Source organism: Phocoena sinus, chromosome 20 (genome assembly GCF_008692025.1).
Source record: "Phocoena sinus isolate mPhoSin1 chromosome 20, mPhoSin1.pri, whole genome shotgun sequence".
In the NCBI taxonomy this organism is placed as follows: domain Eukaryota; kingdom Metazoa; phylum Chordata; class Mammalia; order Artiodactyla; family Phocoenidae; genus Phocoena; species Phocoena sinus.
Genome location: NC_045782.1, coordinates 14,626,888 through 14,646,138, shown reverse-complemented (window position 1 = coordinate 14,646,138; position 19,251 = coordinate 14,626,888). Strand labels below are relative to the sequence as shown.

Here is a 19,251-nt window from a genome sequence, read left to right as displayed (position 1 = left end):
TCTTTCTGAACTCATTTAGTGTAATAATTTGTTTATACCGTCTGCTTTATCTCTTCTAATCCTTATGCTTTTTTTCCCTCTGTTTTATTATATTAGCCAAGTCTTCCAGTAGTATGTTAGACTACCTCAGTGGGCATTCTTTCTTGTCTGTATTTTAAATGAAATACTTCTGACTGTTCCTGAGTAAAGTTTTATTGGAACACAGCCTTGCCATTTACTTATTTGTTGTCTGTGACTGCTTCTGTGAAACAATGACACAAAACATTTGCATGTTGCAAACAGTTGCAACAGAGGCCACATTGCCACAAGTCTAAAATATTCACCATCTGGGCCTTAAAGAGAAAGGCCTGCTGAATCCTACTCTAGATCTGTGCTAATATGGTAGCCACTAGTCATAGAGACTTTTAATTTTAAACTTAAATAAAATTTAAGTTTAAAATTCGGTCACTGTAGTTACATTTCACATGCACAATAGCCACATGTGATTAGTAGCTACCACATTGGGCAACAAGTATAGAACATTTGAATTATTTCAGAAAGTTCTGTTGTATAGAGCTGCTCTAGATTTTTAGTTCTGGATCATTTTGGTTATCTTTTTGCTCATTTTTAAAGATAATATTAAGTTTTACTTAATCTCACAATATTCTTATTGGGAATAGTTCCCTTAATGTGTATTTTCACAGAGAGCCTTTATGTGGCAAATCTTCTGAGACTTTGTGTGCTTAAAATATCTTTACTTTTGATGCTAGTTTATCTGGATATAAACTTTCTGGTTTGAAGTTTTTTCCATCAACACTTTAAAATTACTCCACCCAGTAATTTTAAGAATTACTTATTCTTAAATCTTGTGTGGCTGATGAGGTGTCTGAGGTCAATCTGATCTTATTCCTTTATAGGTGATCTATTCTTGTTAGAAGCTTTTAGAATTTTCTTTTGTCTTTGATTTTCTTAAATTTCATTATAATATATCAAGGTATTGTGTATGTATATGTGTTTTATTTATTTTCTGTTCTCTTTGGCATTCACAATCTGTTCAGTTTGACTTTTTATTCTTTAATTCTTGAAAAGCCTCAGTCATTCAGATGTTTCTTTGAATCTGTTTAGTTTATATGTCTTCTTTGTCTTTAATTTTTATGAATGTTGATACTTCTATCTCTCATATCTCTGTATCTTTAAAAAAAAAATCTCCTTATCCCTTCTTCATATGTTCCAGGAGCATTTCTTAGCCTAATAATTCTAGCTCACTAAAACATTTTAGAGCCATATCTTTTAATCCATTCACCCATCTCTTAATATTTTTATTTTAACTGTATTTTCTATACACATTATTTCAAATTGTTTCTTTTTAAAAACTGTTATTCTGGGGCTTCCCTGGTGGCGCAGTGGTTGAGAGTCTGCCTGCCGATGCGGGGGACGCGGGTTTGTGCCCCGGTCCGGGAGGATCCCACATGCCGCGCAGTGGCTGGGCCCGTGGGCCATGGCCGCTGGGCCTGCGCGTCCGGAGCCTGTGCTCCGCGACGGGAGAGGCCACAGCAGTACCGCGTACCGCAAAAAAACAAACAAAAACAAACAAACAAACAAAAACTGTTATTCTGCTTCATGTTGCCAGTGTCCTCTCTCTTATTTCTGAGGATATGTATTATGGTCATTTAAAATTTATATTCTGTCTCGTTCATTAATCTGGTTCTTTTTAATGTACATTATTCAGTTCTTTTGTCCGTTTTTTAATCTTTAGAAAGATTTTTATAATCCTTATACTTCTCCAATGCTGGATTATTATTTTTCTTTCATGAACATATTTTCCATTGGGATTATCAGCCACATTAATTTTGATGGTAATATGTTTGGGAGGAATGGTAAGGTCCGGAGAAAGGAAGAACCTCAGGGCAGAGAGCCTATGATGTTAATCCTAGGCTTCTCTTTGCTGTATCCACCAGGTAACCATATCCCTCAGGGCACTTCCAAGTAACTACATCAGAGTTGCTCTTTATTTGAGAACAGACTCCCATGGAAGTTTAAAGATTGGGGTGCTGCTCTGACATTACCTCAGAACAGTTGCTTTTTTTGCCTCTGGAGAGACAAAGAACATTTCTGAAAAGCTTTCCATCATCCAACCCCTAAGTTGTATGCCCTATCCTCTTTAACTGTGGTTTGCTACTCTGCCCTCCCTCTGTCCAGACTAGTCAGCTTTTTTTCCCCATAGCTTTTATATTTGTTTCTCGTGTCCAACCTCTCTCACCTGTAGAACATCTTCAGAGAAAGAGAGCCTGGCTTAATTTGTTACCAAGAATTGGAAGCTGAGTATGACTAATTCTAAAAATTTTATATATGAGGCTTTTGATTCCATGAGTGTTTATCTATTTTTTTTTTTTACTAGTTTTGTATTTAGGGATCACATATTCTGTTCGCAGTGGTAAAGAACATAGGGAGGGCCTGTGCAATGGAAGGAGACTGGTCTAGGAATATTATTAAGTGGTAATTCAGAAAGTAGATAATGGAGATTTCAATAAAAATAATATGTATATATTTTAATGGTTTTCTTGTTCAACACTTTTAACCATCATTATTTGAGCATCTGATGTGTAGAAAATACTGACCTCCTGTTAGTAAATAAAAGGCTCAACAGGACAATCTCTGCTCTATAGGAGCTTTTTATTGTAGATTATGAATGTGAATTTATAGACAATTCAAGTTAAAACAAAAATATCTTCACTTCTGGGAGAAGTTAAAATTTCAGAAACTATTAAGGGTGTTTTGTTAGAATTAGGGCCATTTCTTATTGAGCCACCAGGAATAAAAGCCAAATGGAGCATCCAGCCTTACTTTGAGAAGAATTTTGTGTGAGCTCCTATTCTTGTGCATAGCTTTGCCTCTTTTGTTTATTCGGCAGTGTACTTGACTCTAACCACTCTCTAGCTTCACCTGTTTTTGCTGCCTGCTTTCTGTTCTTAAAGTCAGCCTTAAACCATAGTTTGTTTATGTGTTCCAGGAATGATTTGCTTTATATACTTGGACTGTGCTCTTTAGTTTGTCTCTGTCAGTCTATTCATCTGTTGCATTATAATTTGCCTTTGCTACCAGGTTCCTGCCTCTGAATTTGCTCTGCACCTGTCCTCATATGTACTTGGCTTGGCATATTTTGATTCTTGGCTTTGGTTTCTAAATATGCCCTCACTTCTCTTTCTCCTGTGGTTAATTCACTGAGGCTTCTTTGCATCTGGTTTTGTAAAACACCTGTCAACCCTGTCAGTGGTTCAAATCATCTCTTCCTCCTCCCCAGTATATGAGTCATGATAACCACAGCTCATTTTATTTTAAAATTACTGTTATTATATCATTTTTTCTATTTAAAATTACCCGCCAGAGGTAAATAGTCCACAGTTTTCAGCATATGGCCTGACATTATTTTACTTAAAAAAAATACCTTTATTGAGGAATAATTGACATATACATGCACTTATTTAAAGTATACAGTTTGCTAAGTTTTGACCTAAGTTTATACCTTGAAACTGCTCTGCAACAAAGGCAATGAACGTCCATCACACCCAAAAGTTTCCCCATGCCCCTTTGTAATTTCTCCTTTCTGCCCCTTCGCACACACACCAACCCCCAGGCAGCTACTGATCTGGTTTGTATCACTATAGTTTTCATTTTGTAAAATTTATATAAATGGAATCATGCACTGTGTACTTTGGATGGGGGTGAGGGGTGTCTGGCTTCTTTCAGCATAACTGTTTTGAGATTAACTCACATTGTGTTTCAGTAGTCTGTTCCTTTTTTCTTGCTGAGTAGTATTCCTTTGTATGAATATACTACAACTTGTTTGTTTATTCACTGTTGATCATTTGGATTGTTTCCAGTTTTTGGCTATTACAGGTAAAACGGCTATGAACATTTGTGTACAAGTCTTTGTATAGAGTTATGCTTTAATTTCTCTTGGGTAGAACCTAGGCATGAAATGGTCACATGTAACTTTTTAAGAAACTGCTAAATTCTGGGGACTTCCCTGGCGGTCCAGTGGTTAAGAGGCTGTGCTTCCACTGTGGGGGGGCATGGGTTCGATCCCTGGTAGGGGAACTAAGATCCCACATGCTGCGCAGCATGGCCAAAAAAAAAAAAGAACAAAGAAACTGCTAAATTCTTTTCCAAAGTTGTTGTACCATTTTTTTACATTTCCACTATCGGTATATGAGAGTTATAATTGTTCTACCTCCTTTGTACAGACATACTGTTGTTTTACCTTTGAGTAAAATTTTATTCTCTTAATGTTTTGCAACTTGTGTTTGCATTTAAATGTTTAATAACACCTGGAGTGTATTTTGATGTTTGTTATAAGGAATGAGGTGTGAGGAAGGTATCAGTTTTAATTGTTTTTTTTTTGTTTTTGATTTTTTCAAAAGGCTGGATAGTTGTCTCCACACCATTTATTGAATAGTCTGTCATTTTCCCACTGATTTGAAATTTGCTTTCCTAAGGAATTGTTTCAAATGAATACACTTTTAGGTTCTTTGTCTATTCAGAACCTATATGTTTAGATATTAGAGAAAAATGTAGAACAAACCAGAAAATTCTCCATTTATGATGCAATAAGGTATTTTTAAGGAGGTAAAATTATGAGGATCGTGTCCTTTATGTGAGATGTGAGTTGTCAATGGGCGAACTATTATAATAATACTTCAAAAAATACAATTCATATCTTTTGGATAGGGAGTATAATTTTTTTGTTTAATTTAAAACCATTTTAAAAACAGCTCTGGATGAAATGAGCTTTCTATAACATACATATCATTCCACTTCTCATCACTATTTCTGCAGTCTCCTAGCTTAGGAACTTTAATACCATGTTCGATTCTATTTTCTACATTCCTTCTATTTCCAAGTTCTTTTTTTTTTTAGAATATTGCCTAGATTTACCCTTTCTGTCCACTCCCACCTACCACAGTCTTGTAAACCCTGTGCCCTGAGTCTCCTTATTAACCGTATTGCATTGATTCTAGATCATTTTTCTAAATTACTTTTTCATTAGCTTAAAAAAACCTCTAATAATTCTTTTTCATCTTTGTATCACTTTCAGAGTTCCAGCTGTTTTCATAACATGGTCTTAGTCCAACTTTAGTTCTTAACACCCAAATAGAAGTCATTTGCTATAATCATATTGATTTCTGCATCCTTTGTTTATTTTGTTTTGTTTTTTGGCATGCCACCCATCTTGCAGGATCTTAGTTCCCTGACCAGGGTTTGAACCTGGGCCCAGATAGTGGAAGCTCAGAGTACTAACGACTGGACCGCCAGGGAATTCCTGATCTCTGCATTCTTTGTTGCCATGTTTATGTCATCGTATTTCCTATTGGGGTTTCCTCTATATAATACAATCTATTTATTTGTTTGTTTGGCTGCATTGAATCTTAGTTGCAGCACGCAGGATCTTCGTTGTGGCATGCAGGATCTTTCATTGTGGCTCGCGGGCTCTCTAGTTGTGATGCACAGGCTCTAGAGCACATGGGCTTATTTGCCCTGTGGCATGTGGAATCTTAGTTCCCCAACCAGGGATCAAACCCACGTCGCCTGCATTGGAAGGCGGATTCTCAACCACTGGACCACCAGGGAAGTCCCCACAATCTTTTTTCACTGTTACCCATCTTTCTAAATTTGGCCTCATCCTTCTTCCTCCATAGATGATTCTTTGATTCTCTCAGACCATGATTTTCCTTTCCCTGAACTCTAATACTTATAGTTTGTTTCTTCACTCACTGTTCCATCCTTGCCTTCCTCCTTGGACGTATCTGGTATGTTCTTGCCTATTGCCTGTGCCTGAAAAGCTCTTCTCCAGATCTGATTGTGACTTGTTTTCTCATCTTCTATTGATCTTGGTTCAAATTTTATGTTCTCATTGAGACCTTCCTCGAAGATCCTATTTCAAATTCAATCCACTCCTGCCTCTACTCTTCTTTGATTTATTTTTCTGCATAGAACACAACATATCTGACATAAATTTTGTCTGTTTATTGTCTGTTCCCTTATAAGCTCATTGAGGGCAGGGGTTTTTGTTTATAATTTTTCCTCCAACATCTTGAATAGTGCCTTGAACATGGCATATGCTCCATAAATATTTAAATGAATGAATAAATGCCATTATGTTGGTATTGATTGCTCTTTAGTTGTATAAAAGTATTAGTTGTTTAATTGTTTCCTTAACTAAATGGTAAATTCTTTAAAAAGTAGAGTATATTCTCAACTCTTTCTTGGTGTTGGCATAGAGTGACCTAACCAACATTAAATACTAACTGGCTGAAGGTGTGGAATTAGAAATTTTGACCACACAAAGGCAGATGGCACTTCCTATTCTGCAAAATTGGTCAAGATACTAAGCATAATTAACTTTCAGTTCTGAGTAGGATCTTAAAGATGCTTTTGTTAATTAATAAATTAGAATAACTTCTGTTTACTTAATCAGAATAACTTCTTGTTATATAAAAATAATGTAGTCATTATAGACCAGTTAGAAAGTACAGAAAAGTATGAAAGAAAAATTAAAAGTACTGTTAATCCCATCACTCAGAAGTAACCACTGTACACGTTTGGGCAGCAGCTCCATAATATTTTATAGTATATTTGGACCATAATTTATTCAGCTGTTTTCTTATTGTTGAACATTTCAATTTTTTTTTAATACTCTGGTGCTTTTATTTCAATGACATATTTCCATAATGAGGCTTCTTGGTTGAAGAATATGTATGTATATTTTAAATACTAAATAGATGTGCAGGGCTTCCCTGGTGGCGCAGTGGTTGAGAGTCCGCCTGCCGATGCAGGGGACACGGGTTTGTGCCCCGGTCCGGGAAGATCCCACATGCTGCAGAGTGGCTGGGCCCGTGAGCCATGGCCGCTGAGCCTGCGTGTCCGGAGCCTGTGCTCCACAACGGGAGAGGCCACAACAGTGAGAGGCCCGCGTACCACCAAAAAAAAAAAAAAAGATGTGCAGTATCATTTTAGATGGTCATATCGCATTCCACTGTATGAATAAACCATAATTTAACCATTCTGCTGTTGAATCTTAGAGTGGTTACCAGCTTTTTGATTTTACAAATTCCATTATCCCGCAAGGCATTCTTGTACACATTTGAGATTATTTCCTAGGGATGAATTCTTGAAGTGGAATTGCTGGATCAGAAGCTGAGCAAGTTTTTAAAGCTTGTAATATCATACATAGAAAATGTGATAGTAGTGGAAAATACAACCATAAATTGAACTTATTTATTTAACAAATACTTAATGTGCCGATCATGTTGCCAGTTTGTGAAGTTACAGAAGTGTTTAAATAAGATGGACAATGTCCCTGTCCTTACGAAACTTTTAGTCAATAGGGGGTACAGCTAAGTAAAATGACAACTTCAGTGTAGAATGATAAGTAAAATGAGAAGATATAGATGTACCTAGGAGGGTACAAATATCTAACACATTCTTTGAGTCAGGGAAGATTTCCTGAAGGAGGCCAAGACTAGAAGGATAAGTCACTTATCCAAGCAGAGGGAGTTAGATACACAAAGTCCTGAAGTGGAAAGAGGACATGATGTGTTCAAGAGAATGAAAGTAGCTAATTAAGAATGGACCATAAACACTGTAGTGTATACAGAAGTCTAAATAGAATGTTGCATTTACGTATACAATACATGTATAATGTTATAAACCAATGTTACCTCAATTTAAAAAAAAAAAAGAATGGAGCATAAAAAGACAGAGAGGAACTGATAAGAAATGAGCTTGAGGGAGTTTAAAGCAAGGCCAGGATCAACTAGGTCAGATACTTCTGAGAAGTCAAATAAGATAAATATCAAAACTATGGATTAGGTTTAACAACAAAGGTTTTAGAACGATTTCAATGGAGTGGTAGGGACAGAGGCCAGGTTGCGCTGGGGTTAAGGAATGTTTGTGGATAGAGGCAACAAGGGTAGACCACTTTGGCTCTTATGGGATGCCAGGATTCTTACGGTGGCTATAGGGACAGTGGGGTCGGGGGAAGGGAATCTTTGTTTTCATGTAGGAGAGATTTAAGCATGGGTCCTGACACACAGGTTTTTAGGTTTTGTGAGAGGGAGTTATAGGAGTTCCTATTTGATGTTTCTCTTCAAAGATGCCAATATCATAGGTGTCATTTTAAAAGGGAAAACACAAGCCATAGGGGAAAGATATTTGCAACCATAAAAATAAGAAAAGATTATTGTCCAGAGTATACCAAGAACTCCAACAAATCATTGAGAAAACAAGAGAACCCAAATAGAAAAATGTACAAATGACATGAATATGACTAATAAATGTATGAAAAATATATAAATTATATGAATATATAATTCAGCCTCAATAATAAGGGAAATACAAAACAAAATCATTTTATGCCCATAAAATTGCCTAAAGAATAAAATGTTCCACAATATAAAATGTTCACAAGGATAGAGTAGTGGGAATTTATGCACGGTAGGTGGGAGTGTGAATTGGTTAGACTACTTTGGAGAATAATTTGTCAGTATTCAGTGACGTTGAAGATACATCTCCCTACAGTGTAGCAGTTCTCCTAAATGGTTACACATGTGTATTAGGACACATGCATAACAATGTTCATAGCTTCTTTGTTTGCAAAAACAAAGGAAACCCAAATAAATGTTCATCAGCAGAGGCATGGATACGAGTTCAGTTTCTGTAAAGTAAAACATCATTTGGAGAGGTATACTGTAGAAGGAGGTAAGATACTCCTTCATTCTACTAGAGACTCTAGCTGGGGCTGACGTAAAGACAGATGAGCAGGAGAAAAGCATATGAAGTTCTTTTACACATATATTGGAGCCCTCACAAGAAAAAATGAAAACACAAAGAAGTGAGTAGGCCTAAGTGCTTATATAGTAGGTTAACAAAGAGTAGCAACTGTGGAAAAGTAAAATTTGGGGGAGACTAAAGAAGGAGTTATTCTAACAATGTCTGTTTGTATAGATGGCTCCTGGCTTTGACTCCCCATCTCTGGTGATAAGAATTTTTCTAACTCCTAGTACAGGGAAGGCACCTTTCACATGGGAATTTTATCTCCTGCTTTTAGGAAGAAAAAGGAAGGTCAGAGTGTCCTTGTATCTGCTGTTTTTCAGGTGTCTTTAACTCTAATCAATATGCCAAAGCAGCGTATTTTGGGGTAACATGTCCTGAGCCCCTTCAATATCTATGTAGCAAAACTATTTTTTAAAAAATCAAGGAGGGGGCTTCCCTGGTGGCACAGTGGTTGGGAGTCCGCCTGCCGATGCAGGGGACACGGGTTCGTGCCCCGGTCTGGGAGGATCCGGAGCGGCTGGGCCCGTGGGCCATGGCCGCTGAGCCTGCGCGTCCGGAGCCTGTGCTCCGCGACGGGAGAGGCCGCGGCAGTGAGAGGCCCGCGTACCGCAAAAACAAAACAAAACAAAAACAAACAAACAAACAAAAAAATCAAGGAGGGGGCTTCCCTGGTGGTGCAGTGGTTAAGAGTCTGCCTTCCGATGCAGGGGACATGGGTTTGTGCCCCGGTCCGGGAAGGTCCCACATGCCGCGGAGCGGCTGGGCCCGTGAGCCATGGCCGCTGAGCCTGCGCGTCCGGAGCCTGTGCTCCACAATGGGAGAGGCCACAACAGTGAGAGGCCCGCGTACCGCAAAAAAAAAAAAAAAAAAAAAATCAAGGAGACTGTAAACAAAATTCAGGGTGGAAAGGGTAGGAGATGAGATCAGGGAAGGATATATAGGGACTTCAGGTGTACTGATAATGTTCTGTTTGTTAGGCTGGATAATAAGTTCATAGGTGTTATTTTTTGTGCAAAATAATTTTTCATAATAGTTTTGAAAGGTGACAGTAATCTTAGGTAATGTGTGTACAGGGAGTTGACAAAGACTAGGAGGTTTAAAAAGAGAGGAGGTCTGGATATAGTTGGTAGAGAAAGAAGATAGACTTGACTAATGAAAAAGAAGAATTGGTAGGTAGCATTAGGGCCCAGTTACAATTAGAAACTAAGAAATTACATTTTACGGAAGTGCTTGGCAGGCCTAATATAGACAGCAGATGGTTGGATTGATTCAGGGCTTGGGTTTGTCAAATGAGTAATAGAAGATAGGCAGCATAGCAAAGGAGTTAAGATTATTGGCAAGAGTAGTTGAAGATTTACTACTGTAAAGATTCTAATAGAAAATGGAAGAATCAAGGGATTAGGGGCATCCATAGGATCAAAGAAAGGATACGGTGGAAATAAATGATCAAGAGAGCTACTGTATTTCATTGAATTGAAAACATTGTAGGTTGCAGTTATTTTATGTACCACTAAGAAAAAAAGAACACTGTCAATTAAATATGACAGTCTCTCCTGTCACTTAGAATTTTAATTGTATATTTAGTACACGATACAATATTGAAAGGCTTCTTTTAGTCTAAATTAGATACAGATTTTTAAATTTAGGTTACTCTTATACGTACATAAAACAAAATATAAGCAAAATTAATTGGTTAAGGAATTCTTAAAACTTTTTCATATCTAGTATTTTTTGGACTCACTTTTTCACTCAGACAATGTTTTTCCATGCTATATCATTCTCTCTGACATCAAACTTGACGTTTATAAGGAGGGTGTTTGGAGGTGGTGAAGTAGGGCATGTTAAGTAATAATCCCAAATGGGAGTCAAAAGTAAATTATCTCCACAAAATTGCATAATTTTAAGAAATGCTACATCAACACTCAGTGATGCTCATTCTACAAGTTTTGATGCTGATACTTTTTAATATTCACACATGCAAGCAGTAGTATCAACTAAAGTATTAAGAATACCTCTGGGGCTTCCCTGGTGGTGCAGTGGTTGAGAGTCCGCCTGCCGATGCAGGGGACACGGATTTGTGCCCTGGTCTGGGAAGATCCCACATGCTGCGGAGCGGCTAGGCCCGTGAGCCATGGCCGCTGAGCCTGCGCGTCCGGAGCCTGTGCTCCGCAACGGGAGAGGCCACAACAGTGAGAGGCCCGCGTACCGCAAAAAAAACCCAAAACAACAACAACAACAAAAAAGAATACCTCTGGTTTGACAGTAATTCGATGATGCCACTGATTGTAAGGTGTATTCAGATTTCAGCAATGTTAAAATGTGAAATAATGCACACCTTATGTTCAGCGAAATATAGTTAGAAGAGTAGTGGTGGTTATCAGGTGGGTTGCACAAGTTTATAGTTTCAGAGCTGGGGCAGTTGCAGATAGTAACAAGAGTGACCGCGAGAGAGGGTGGCTGAAGTAGAGAGGAAACAGTCATTAAACTGCAGTCAGACAAATATATGACTAAAAGGGAGACTTAAAAACCTTTAAAACATAAGTGGAGATGAGGAAAACAAGGTTATAGTTTATGCATTATCTGGGATGATGATGGCATGCCAGGGTGATGGCACGATGTAAAGTAGAGAGGAAGACTGAGCTCAAGATGTCAGAGATAGTAAGTAATAAAGGGTTCATGAATTGAGAGAAGAGAGGGGTAAGGGTAACATAGTCATATAGCATGAGCTCCAAAGGAACAGAGATTTTTACCTACAGTGTTTGAGACTAGAATCAGGAGGAGAAACAGCCTCCTAATCTGAAGTACGGGGTATATGAGCCATGAGCAGCCTCAAATTAAAGAAGTCTTTAGGGAAAAGCCAGGTTTTAGCCGAGGAAGTGAAAGAGAAGGTCATCAAAGAGGATGAGGATATGGGAAGGTTTGAGTCAAGGTAAAATACGCAAGAAGCAGTGTGGCCATAGTATGAGAGGGAATGATTATTGGGTCGCTTCTTGAGTCGTGAACAAGGACTAGTAGGCATGTAGCCTTAAAGTTTCCCCATACCATTAAATGTTGTTGAAAACAGATTTTCAGTTGGCTACAAAACTTCCTGTTGAAGAGTATACACTTATTTAACCAATCTTATTTTGTTCAAAGTTTTTCACTAATGTGACTAGATATCCCGTTATATAACACAGTGAATATCATAGTACCTAAATCTTTTTGTGCATCTTCTTTTATGTCCTTAGAATAAACTGTAAGTGGAATTACTGGATCAAAAGAAATGGATATTTTTCAGGCTCTTTTGATACATTTTGCTAAATTGAAACTATTTCACATTTTCACAATGTAGGAGTATATCTTTGTTCATTACCTTGCCAGTATTGGATGATATAATTTTAAAAAATCTTTACCAATTTGATAGGTGATAAAAGTTAGTATTTTCATTTTCATCTTTTTAGTTATTGGTAAGATTGAACATTTTTTCATATAGTTAATGGTCATTTATATTTTCTTATTTCTAAATTTTCTGTTCAGAGCCACATCTTTTTCTGTCTGAGTTTATATAATAAAAATTTTCTGTATTTTTCACAACTCTTAAACAGGCTTTGTACCTAGAAGAGTCATGTGAATGTGGACAAATAAAGCCCATAATACAGATGACTGTGTTGTAGGACCTTTAATAAATGATCTGTTGCTAGGTTTAAAGAAAAAGTAAAGAACAGGAATTTTTCATTTCTAAGTTCGAAGAGCACAACAGAAGATTGTAGCCATAAGCCATTTAAGGAAGGATTGATTCTTTTTTTATATAAATAAATTAATTATTTTTATCCTTTTTGGCTGTGTTGGGTGTTCGTTGCTATGCGCGGGCTTTCTCTAGTTGGGTCAGCGGGGGCTACTCTTCGTTGTGGTGCGTGGGCTTCTGTCCTGGCTTCTCTTGTTGCGGATCATGGACTCTAGGTGTGCAGGCTTCACTAGTTGTGACACATGGGCTCAGTAGTTGTGGCTTGCGGGCTCTAGAGCTCAGGCTCAGTAGTTGTGGCGTATGGGCTTAGTTACTCCGCGGCATGTGGGATCTTCCTGGGAGAGGGCACGAACCTGTGTCCCTTGCATTGGCAGGCAGATTCTTAACCACTGCGCCACCAAGGAAGCCCTAGGAAGGATTGATTCTTGAACTGTTTTTTCTTGTAACTGAGATCTGTTTTGGATAAGTGGATAGGTAAACCTCTTTTTTCAGAAAGAAGCCCATAGGTAATTTTTTTTTCCCTTTGTGGTTTATTAGTTATGGAATAACAGATTAGTTTCTGTAAAAAAAAAATCAACCCTTTTCTGAATTTTCATTTAATTAAAAAAAGTTTATGACTGAAGAAAGATAATTTAATAATATAAATAATGGTCCAGTATCTGTAATTTTCCCCCAGTGTCATTAAACTATATTTTGTGTATTGATGAAGGAGTTCCAGTAATACATACAGAGCCATTTCTCTTCTGATTGTTACCACAGCTCAGGAGGCAACCCAGTAGTGATGGAAGAAAGGTGTTGCACAACCATGTGCTTTCTCTTCCGTTTATCTGAGCTAACTGCAAAGGTTTTTAAAACAGTCTCCCATTTAGTCATGTCATATCTGACTGCAATTTAATGAAACAAAACACTAGTAAATAGTTTTTATTCTCTACAAGAACAATGGAGGTAATAAAGACTAAGAAAATCCAGTTGCAGTGTTCTCCTTAATTCTGCAGTCATGGTGCTTATACTTGATGATCACATCTTTACTCTTTATAATTGTGTGTGTGTGTGTGTGTGTAGAGAGAGAAAGAAGGAATTGTTGTATATATAAAATGGACAAGGTTTTTATTTTCTTTTTCTTGTTCATTTTTTATTTGGAATTAAAGCTAATGTGAGTGTACCAACTCTTATATTAGACATAAAAAATTAAGATGTTGACCAAATATGGCTCCTCCTCCACTTTTAGTGCTATACACGTACTGGGTGCTCCGAACATGTTTGTTCAATTAAGTTCAAACATTTTCAAGGAACTACTACAGGTTTTTTAAAGGATATTTCCCTGAGATTTTTGGTAGAGAACCTAAATATTTTGAAACACCAGTGTAATACAGTAGTTTTTATGCTTTTAGGGCAGTCAGAATGTTTGCACTTCAGGACTTCTCTGGTGGTCCAGTGGTTAAGACTCCGTACTTCCACTGCAGGGGACGCAAGCTAAGATCCCGCATGCTGTGTGTGACTCCCCCCCCAAAAAAAGTTTGTATTTGACCTAATTTATAAATTGAATTTTTTTTTAATTTAAGATAAAGCCCCTTTGTCTTCCTAAATTTAAAACTGATCATAATTTGTGGTTTTATTAGAAGGCACCATTAATGAATACTCTTATTGCTCTGTGAAGTGGTCTTCAGACATAGAATTAAGATAATTGCCTACCTGCTAATTTGGAAACTAATCAGTTAATGACAGTGTTGTGGTTTGGTCACATTCAACCTACATCATCAGGTTTTTTTGGTTTTATTTTTTAAATATTTATTTATTTATCTTTGGCTGCATTGGGTCTTCGTTACTGTGCGCAGGCTTTCTCCATTTGCGGCGGGCAGGGGCTACTCTTCATTGCGGTGGCTTCTCTTGTTGCAGAGCATGGTCTCTAGGTGTGCGGACTTCAGTAGTTGTAGCACGTGGGCTCAGTAGCTGCAGCTCACGGGCTCTTAGAGCACAGGCTCAGTAGTTGTGGCGCACAGGCTTAGTTGCTCCGCAGCATGTGGGGTCTTCGCGGAGCAGGGATCAAACCTGTGTCTCCTGCATTGGCAGGTGGATTCTTAACCGCTGCGCCACGAGGGAAGCCCCCATCATCAGTTTTTAACGGCTATATTTCCTTAGGTCACTTGCAGGCTAGAATATTTTGTGGCAAGAACTGAAGTGTTTTGTAATATGTGTACTAAGCAAAATACATTCCATTAAAATAATGCTGAGTGAAAAAAGGCTAGTCTCAAAATGATTCCATTTATTTAACATGTTACATTCTTGAAGTAACGTAATTATAGAGATACAGAACAGATTAGTGGTTGCCAGTGATTAAGGTTGGGAGCGGGGAGGGGAGGAGAGGTGGGTATGGCTATAAAAGGGTAGCACTAAGGAATATTGTGGTGATGTTACAGTTAAGTATCTTGATTGTGGTGACAGTTACACGAAACATGTCATAAAATAGCATAGAGCTATACACATACACAAATTTTGCATGTAAAACTGGTGAAATCTGAATAAACTTTGTGGTTTATACCAAAGTCTATTTCCTGGTGTTGGTATTTTACTCCAGTTATGCAAGATGCTCACATTGGGGGTGTGCTGGGTGAAGGACCTTCTTGTACATTTCTTTGCAACTTCCAGTGAGTGTATAATTATTTCAAAATAAAGTTTAAAAAAATATACTTCTTTAACAAGAACTCCCACCCCAAACGGGGCAGTTATTAAAGGAGGATGTCCATTCATTTGGTCACTCCTTGCTATCAGCTCCCATCATCCAATGATTATTATAGCAGCACAGCAGAGGACCCTCTCAAAAAGAAGAGTTCTTTCTAATCTCATGCTTTGGGGCAATGTATTTTCATTTATAGTTGCTTGTAAAACCACTCTTAGTTCTAGAAAACCCATTTCTAGCTCTGCCATAGCTCCCATGGCTAGTAAAGGATTCAAATGTTTGCATCCCCTGTTTTCCTTGTTTTGGTGTACTAAGTATGAAACGTTAAGGAATCTTAACACACAAAAGAAAACATGTACAGCCTTTTAAATATTCAACAGGATAGACTCTTCTATTTCAGTAGATGCAAATTGAATCATATTGTCCATCTTCAAGTAAGCCAATCTTACGTTTATTAAACACACTGATAAATATACTATAAAGTGGAACGTAGTGTACATGCTTTTCTGGTGAACACTTTGGTTTAACTGTAATACTCAAGGGAAAAAAACTTATAACTACTGTTTTCACATAACTTAATTTTAATTTGTTTAAATATAAACATTTCTTCAGCCCAAAATGTTCTTAAATATGAGCATAGTAATAATAATGGTAGTAATGATAGCTAACCTTTACTGAGCACTTGCATAAGCCAGATACTTGCCAAGTACTTTTTACATGTTATCTCATTTAATCCTCAAAACAACCTTGTGAGATAGGTACTATTATATAGATGAGTAACATATCTGAAATAATACAGCTAGTAAGAGAGAGGGAATAGTTTGAAAGTCAGTCAGATTCTTGAGCCTACACTTTTGACCGTCATTCTGTACTTCCCCCTTACGCCATGCAGTATAGGAACTCTAAAGTTAGAGGCTGACATGTTGGCAGTTATTACATATTTTAGTTTTGTTTTATTCATAGGGCACATGTATGAAATCTGTTTCTTCTCTTGCTGAGTTCAATAAGGTGAAACCTTCCCTGACTTATGCAGGACAACCTGCTTTTCTCATTTTTATCTTCTCTTGCATATCCTTTTTCATGGAAACCAGACTAAATTAAAAGTTGTCTTAACATTTGTATTGGTATTTTAATTTAAGGATATCTCTTAAAACTTAGAAAGACTTGACCTTTAAAATATAAAATCTTATTGCTCTTGTGTTTAATTTTACCAGTTATTTTGTCTCCAGTATGAATCTAGACTACAGTTTCTTATGTTTGTTATGTAGAAGATAAGGATTAAAATGTCATTTAATACATTTACTGATTTTTATATAGGATCACTGTTACTGAAACAAAAGTTTTATTGCTACTATTTTCATTTTTAGTTTTTTGTGTATATGTGTTTAAACAGGTTGTTGACATTTTAGCCATCACCACTAATAATCATTGTTAGAGTTCCTTTAACTAGAAAACTGAGACATGAACTTCAGAAGGAGACAGTCCTCCCTGAGTTTTTCAGCATAGGTTCAGAGTTACCTCTTCATCCACTGATGCTCTTGGAATTCCAGGGATATAAGTTGGTGGATAGGATCTGTAAAATTACTGTCTCCATATGTTATCAACCCCGTAAGTAATAACAACTGATGTTTTTCAAAGGCCAGACTTCATCCTTCTAAACAGCTATAAGCGTGAAAACAAAGTCTCTTGAGATATTTCGAAGTATATATCACTTTACATTGGAAGGCCCTTCCCAGTCTGCCTTTTCTACATTATATAAAAGTCTAAAAAGTCACAGGCTTGTGTTTTGTTTTTTCAAGTTCAGTAGTTCAGGTTGAAGCAACCAGTTTGAAAGTAACAGCCTGTGAACTGTGACTGACTGGAGGAGAGGTGGGAAAAAGTAATAAAAATAAGTGAAAGTCCAGCATTTGGGGATTTACTCTTTTAGTCAATCCTGAGGACATTACTGACTCAATGATCAAGAAAAATATATTTAGTATACACTAATTAGAAAGACTGAGACATAAAAACGCATTGGAGGGAATTCGCTGGTGGTCCAGTGGTTAGAGCTTGGTGCTTTCACTGCTGGGGCCTGGGCTTGATCCCTGCTCGGGGAACGAAAATCCCACAAGCCGTGAAAAAACAAACAAAATGCATTAGAATTTCATGAGATATACTTACTAGAATATTTAATATTTTCATGTTTAAAATTTATATTCTAATGAGTGAAAATGTGTCATATTACATAACAGGGACATTTGAATTAAATGAGTAAGACATGTAATACACAAGTAATAAACTTAGCATAATAGCACCTGCTCTATAGATGTTAGCTACTATTATTATTCTTGTTATCAACATCTCTTTCTCTAGTTGGAGTCAATTTACTATAACCTAAAGTAAACTTAGTCTCTGCCTGTACACTTCTTTTAATTTATTAAGTAAGTGTTCTGTTATTATTGTCTGGCCTTTGTGTATTAACTTTATTCATCTGCATGGTCATAGAAAACTAGAAATAGGTTTATTTTGTTCTGTTTGTTGCCATGGAAAACAAAGGATGCACCAGTTGATACTGCATAGCTGGAAACAGCAAATGTCAATAGGCTAGAGAACTATAATTCATTAGTAGTCTTTTTTTTTAAGATATAATTTACACACCATAAAATGCACCCCTTTAGTGTGTACATTTCATTGTTGGTTAGTATATTTACAAGGCCTTATACTTTTAAGGGAACAGTTTTCCTAAGTGTTCTAATTATATTTCTTTTCTTAGCTGCAAGTCTTTACTTTCGCCCATGTGGTTACTACTTTCTGTACTCTTCTTGTCTTCTCTGAAATTCCTTTTGATTGAGGTCTAATGTCATATCTCTTTTGGGAAGGCTTTCTTTTTTTTTTGTTTTTTGTTTTTTTTTGCAGTATGCGGGCCTTTCACTGTTGTGGCCTCTCCCGTTGCGGAGCACAGGCTCCGGACGCGCAGGCTCAGCGGCCATGGCTCACGGGCCCAGCCACTCCGCGGCATGTGGGATCTTCCCGGACCGGGGCACGAACCTGTGTCCCCTGGCTGGCAGGCGGACTCTCAACCACTGCGCCACCAGGGAAGCCCGGGAAGGCTTTCTTGATTCCTTATACATTTAGTCTCCTGCTCTGTTCTCCTGCAGCCGTTTTTTTAATCCCTTTGTTATATTGCCTATCACATTTATATTGTGATTATCTCTTTTAGTTATCTGTCTTCCCTTTCAGACCATTTATCTCTCAAGCACAGAGACTGTTCTTGTTTTTCTGCTGTCTTCAGAAGCTAGAACAATGCCTGTTATGGTAGGCTTTTCAGTACATATTTATTGAATGATAATAATGACAGATAGTCCTGGCTGTCGCTGAGCCTTCAGCATGTACTAAGAGTTTGATATACTATATTCAGTGGTGAGTATTAAAATAATGTGCTTTTTGTTGCTGGGAATCATACCATTTTAGTATTGGAAGGGACCAATTTTCCCCCACTCAACACGCGCACACTCACATATGTACACAAAGCAAATTGAAATCCATAGAAGTTGAACAACTTAGTGGTGAAGCTGGGACTGAAAACCCATGTTACCTCATCTTGTCCTGTACCATTTTATTTTCTCTTACACCCTGATGATTTATAATGAAGATTCATTCGTTTCCTAAAGTTTAGGGTGAAGACCTTGAAAATGTTAATTTAGTTCATAATATTATCTTTCTGTTTTTAACCATAAGTAAGGGACTAGTTGCCAACCAGAATACTGGAAAAGAAGATTTAAATTGGTTGAAACAGTGACAGCATTTTCCTGTTTTATAGACCTCCGTGAGTGAAAGCCTTCAGAGAGAAGCTGCTAAGAAGCAAGCAATGAAACAGGTAAGGTAGAAGGGTGAATTAAATGCATCTGGTGAAGTAAGTAATTCAGCTCACATTTTAAAGTATCAGTTTTGGTATTAGGTACCTGAGACTAAAAAGAGTAAGGGTGTATAAGGAAAAGTTTTATCTTGACACTTGTTTTCTGGAAATGTGTAAGATGTTTCTTGATTTACATAGATTTCA

General features: G+C 37.3%; 1 protein-coding gene across 2 annotated transcripts in view; it reads left to right on the top strand.

Moving 5' to 3' along the window:
- The window catches only part of NSRP1 (nuclear speckle splicing regulatory protein 1), a 65,907-nt gene that overhangs the window by 30,760 nt on the left and 15,896 nt on the right, over window positions 1–19,251 (top strand). For both annotated transcript variants that reach the window (XM_032617296.1, XM_032617297.1), the window contains exon 3: window positions 19,012–19,068. In XM_032617296.1, coding sequence (XP_032473187.1) covers window positions 19,012–19,068 — 57 coding nt within the window. The remainder of the gene's footprint in view (window positions 1–19,011; window positions 19,069–19,251) is intronic.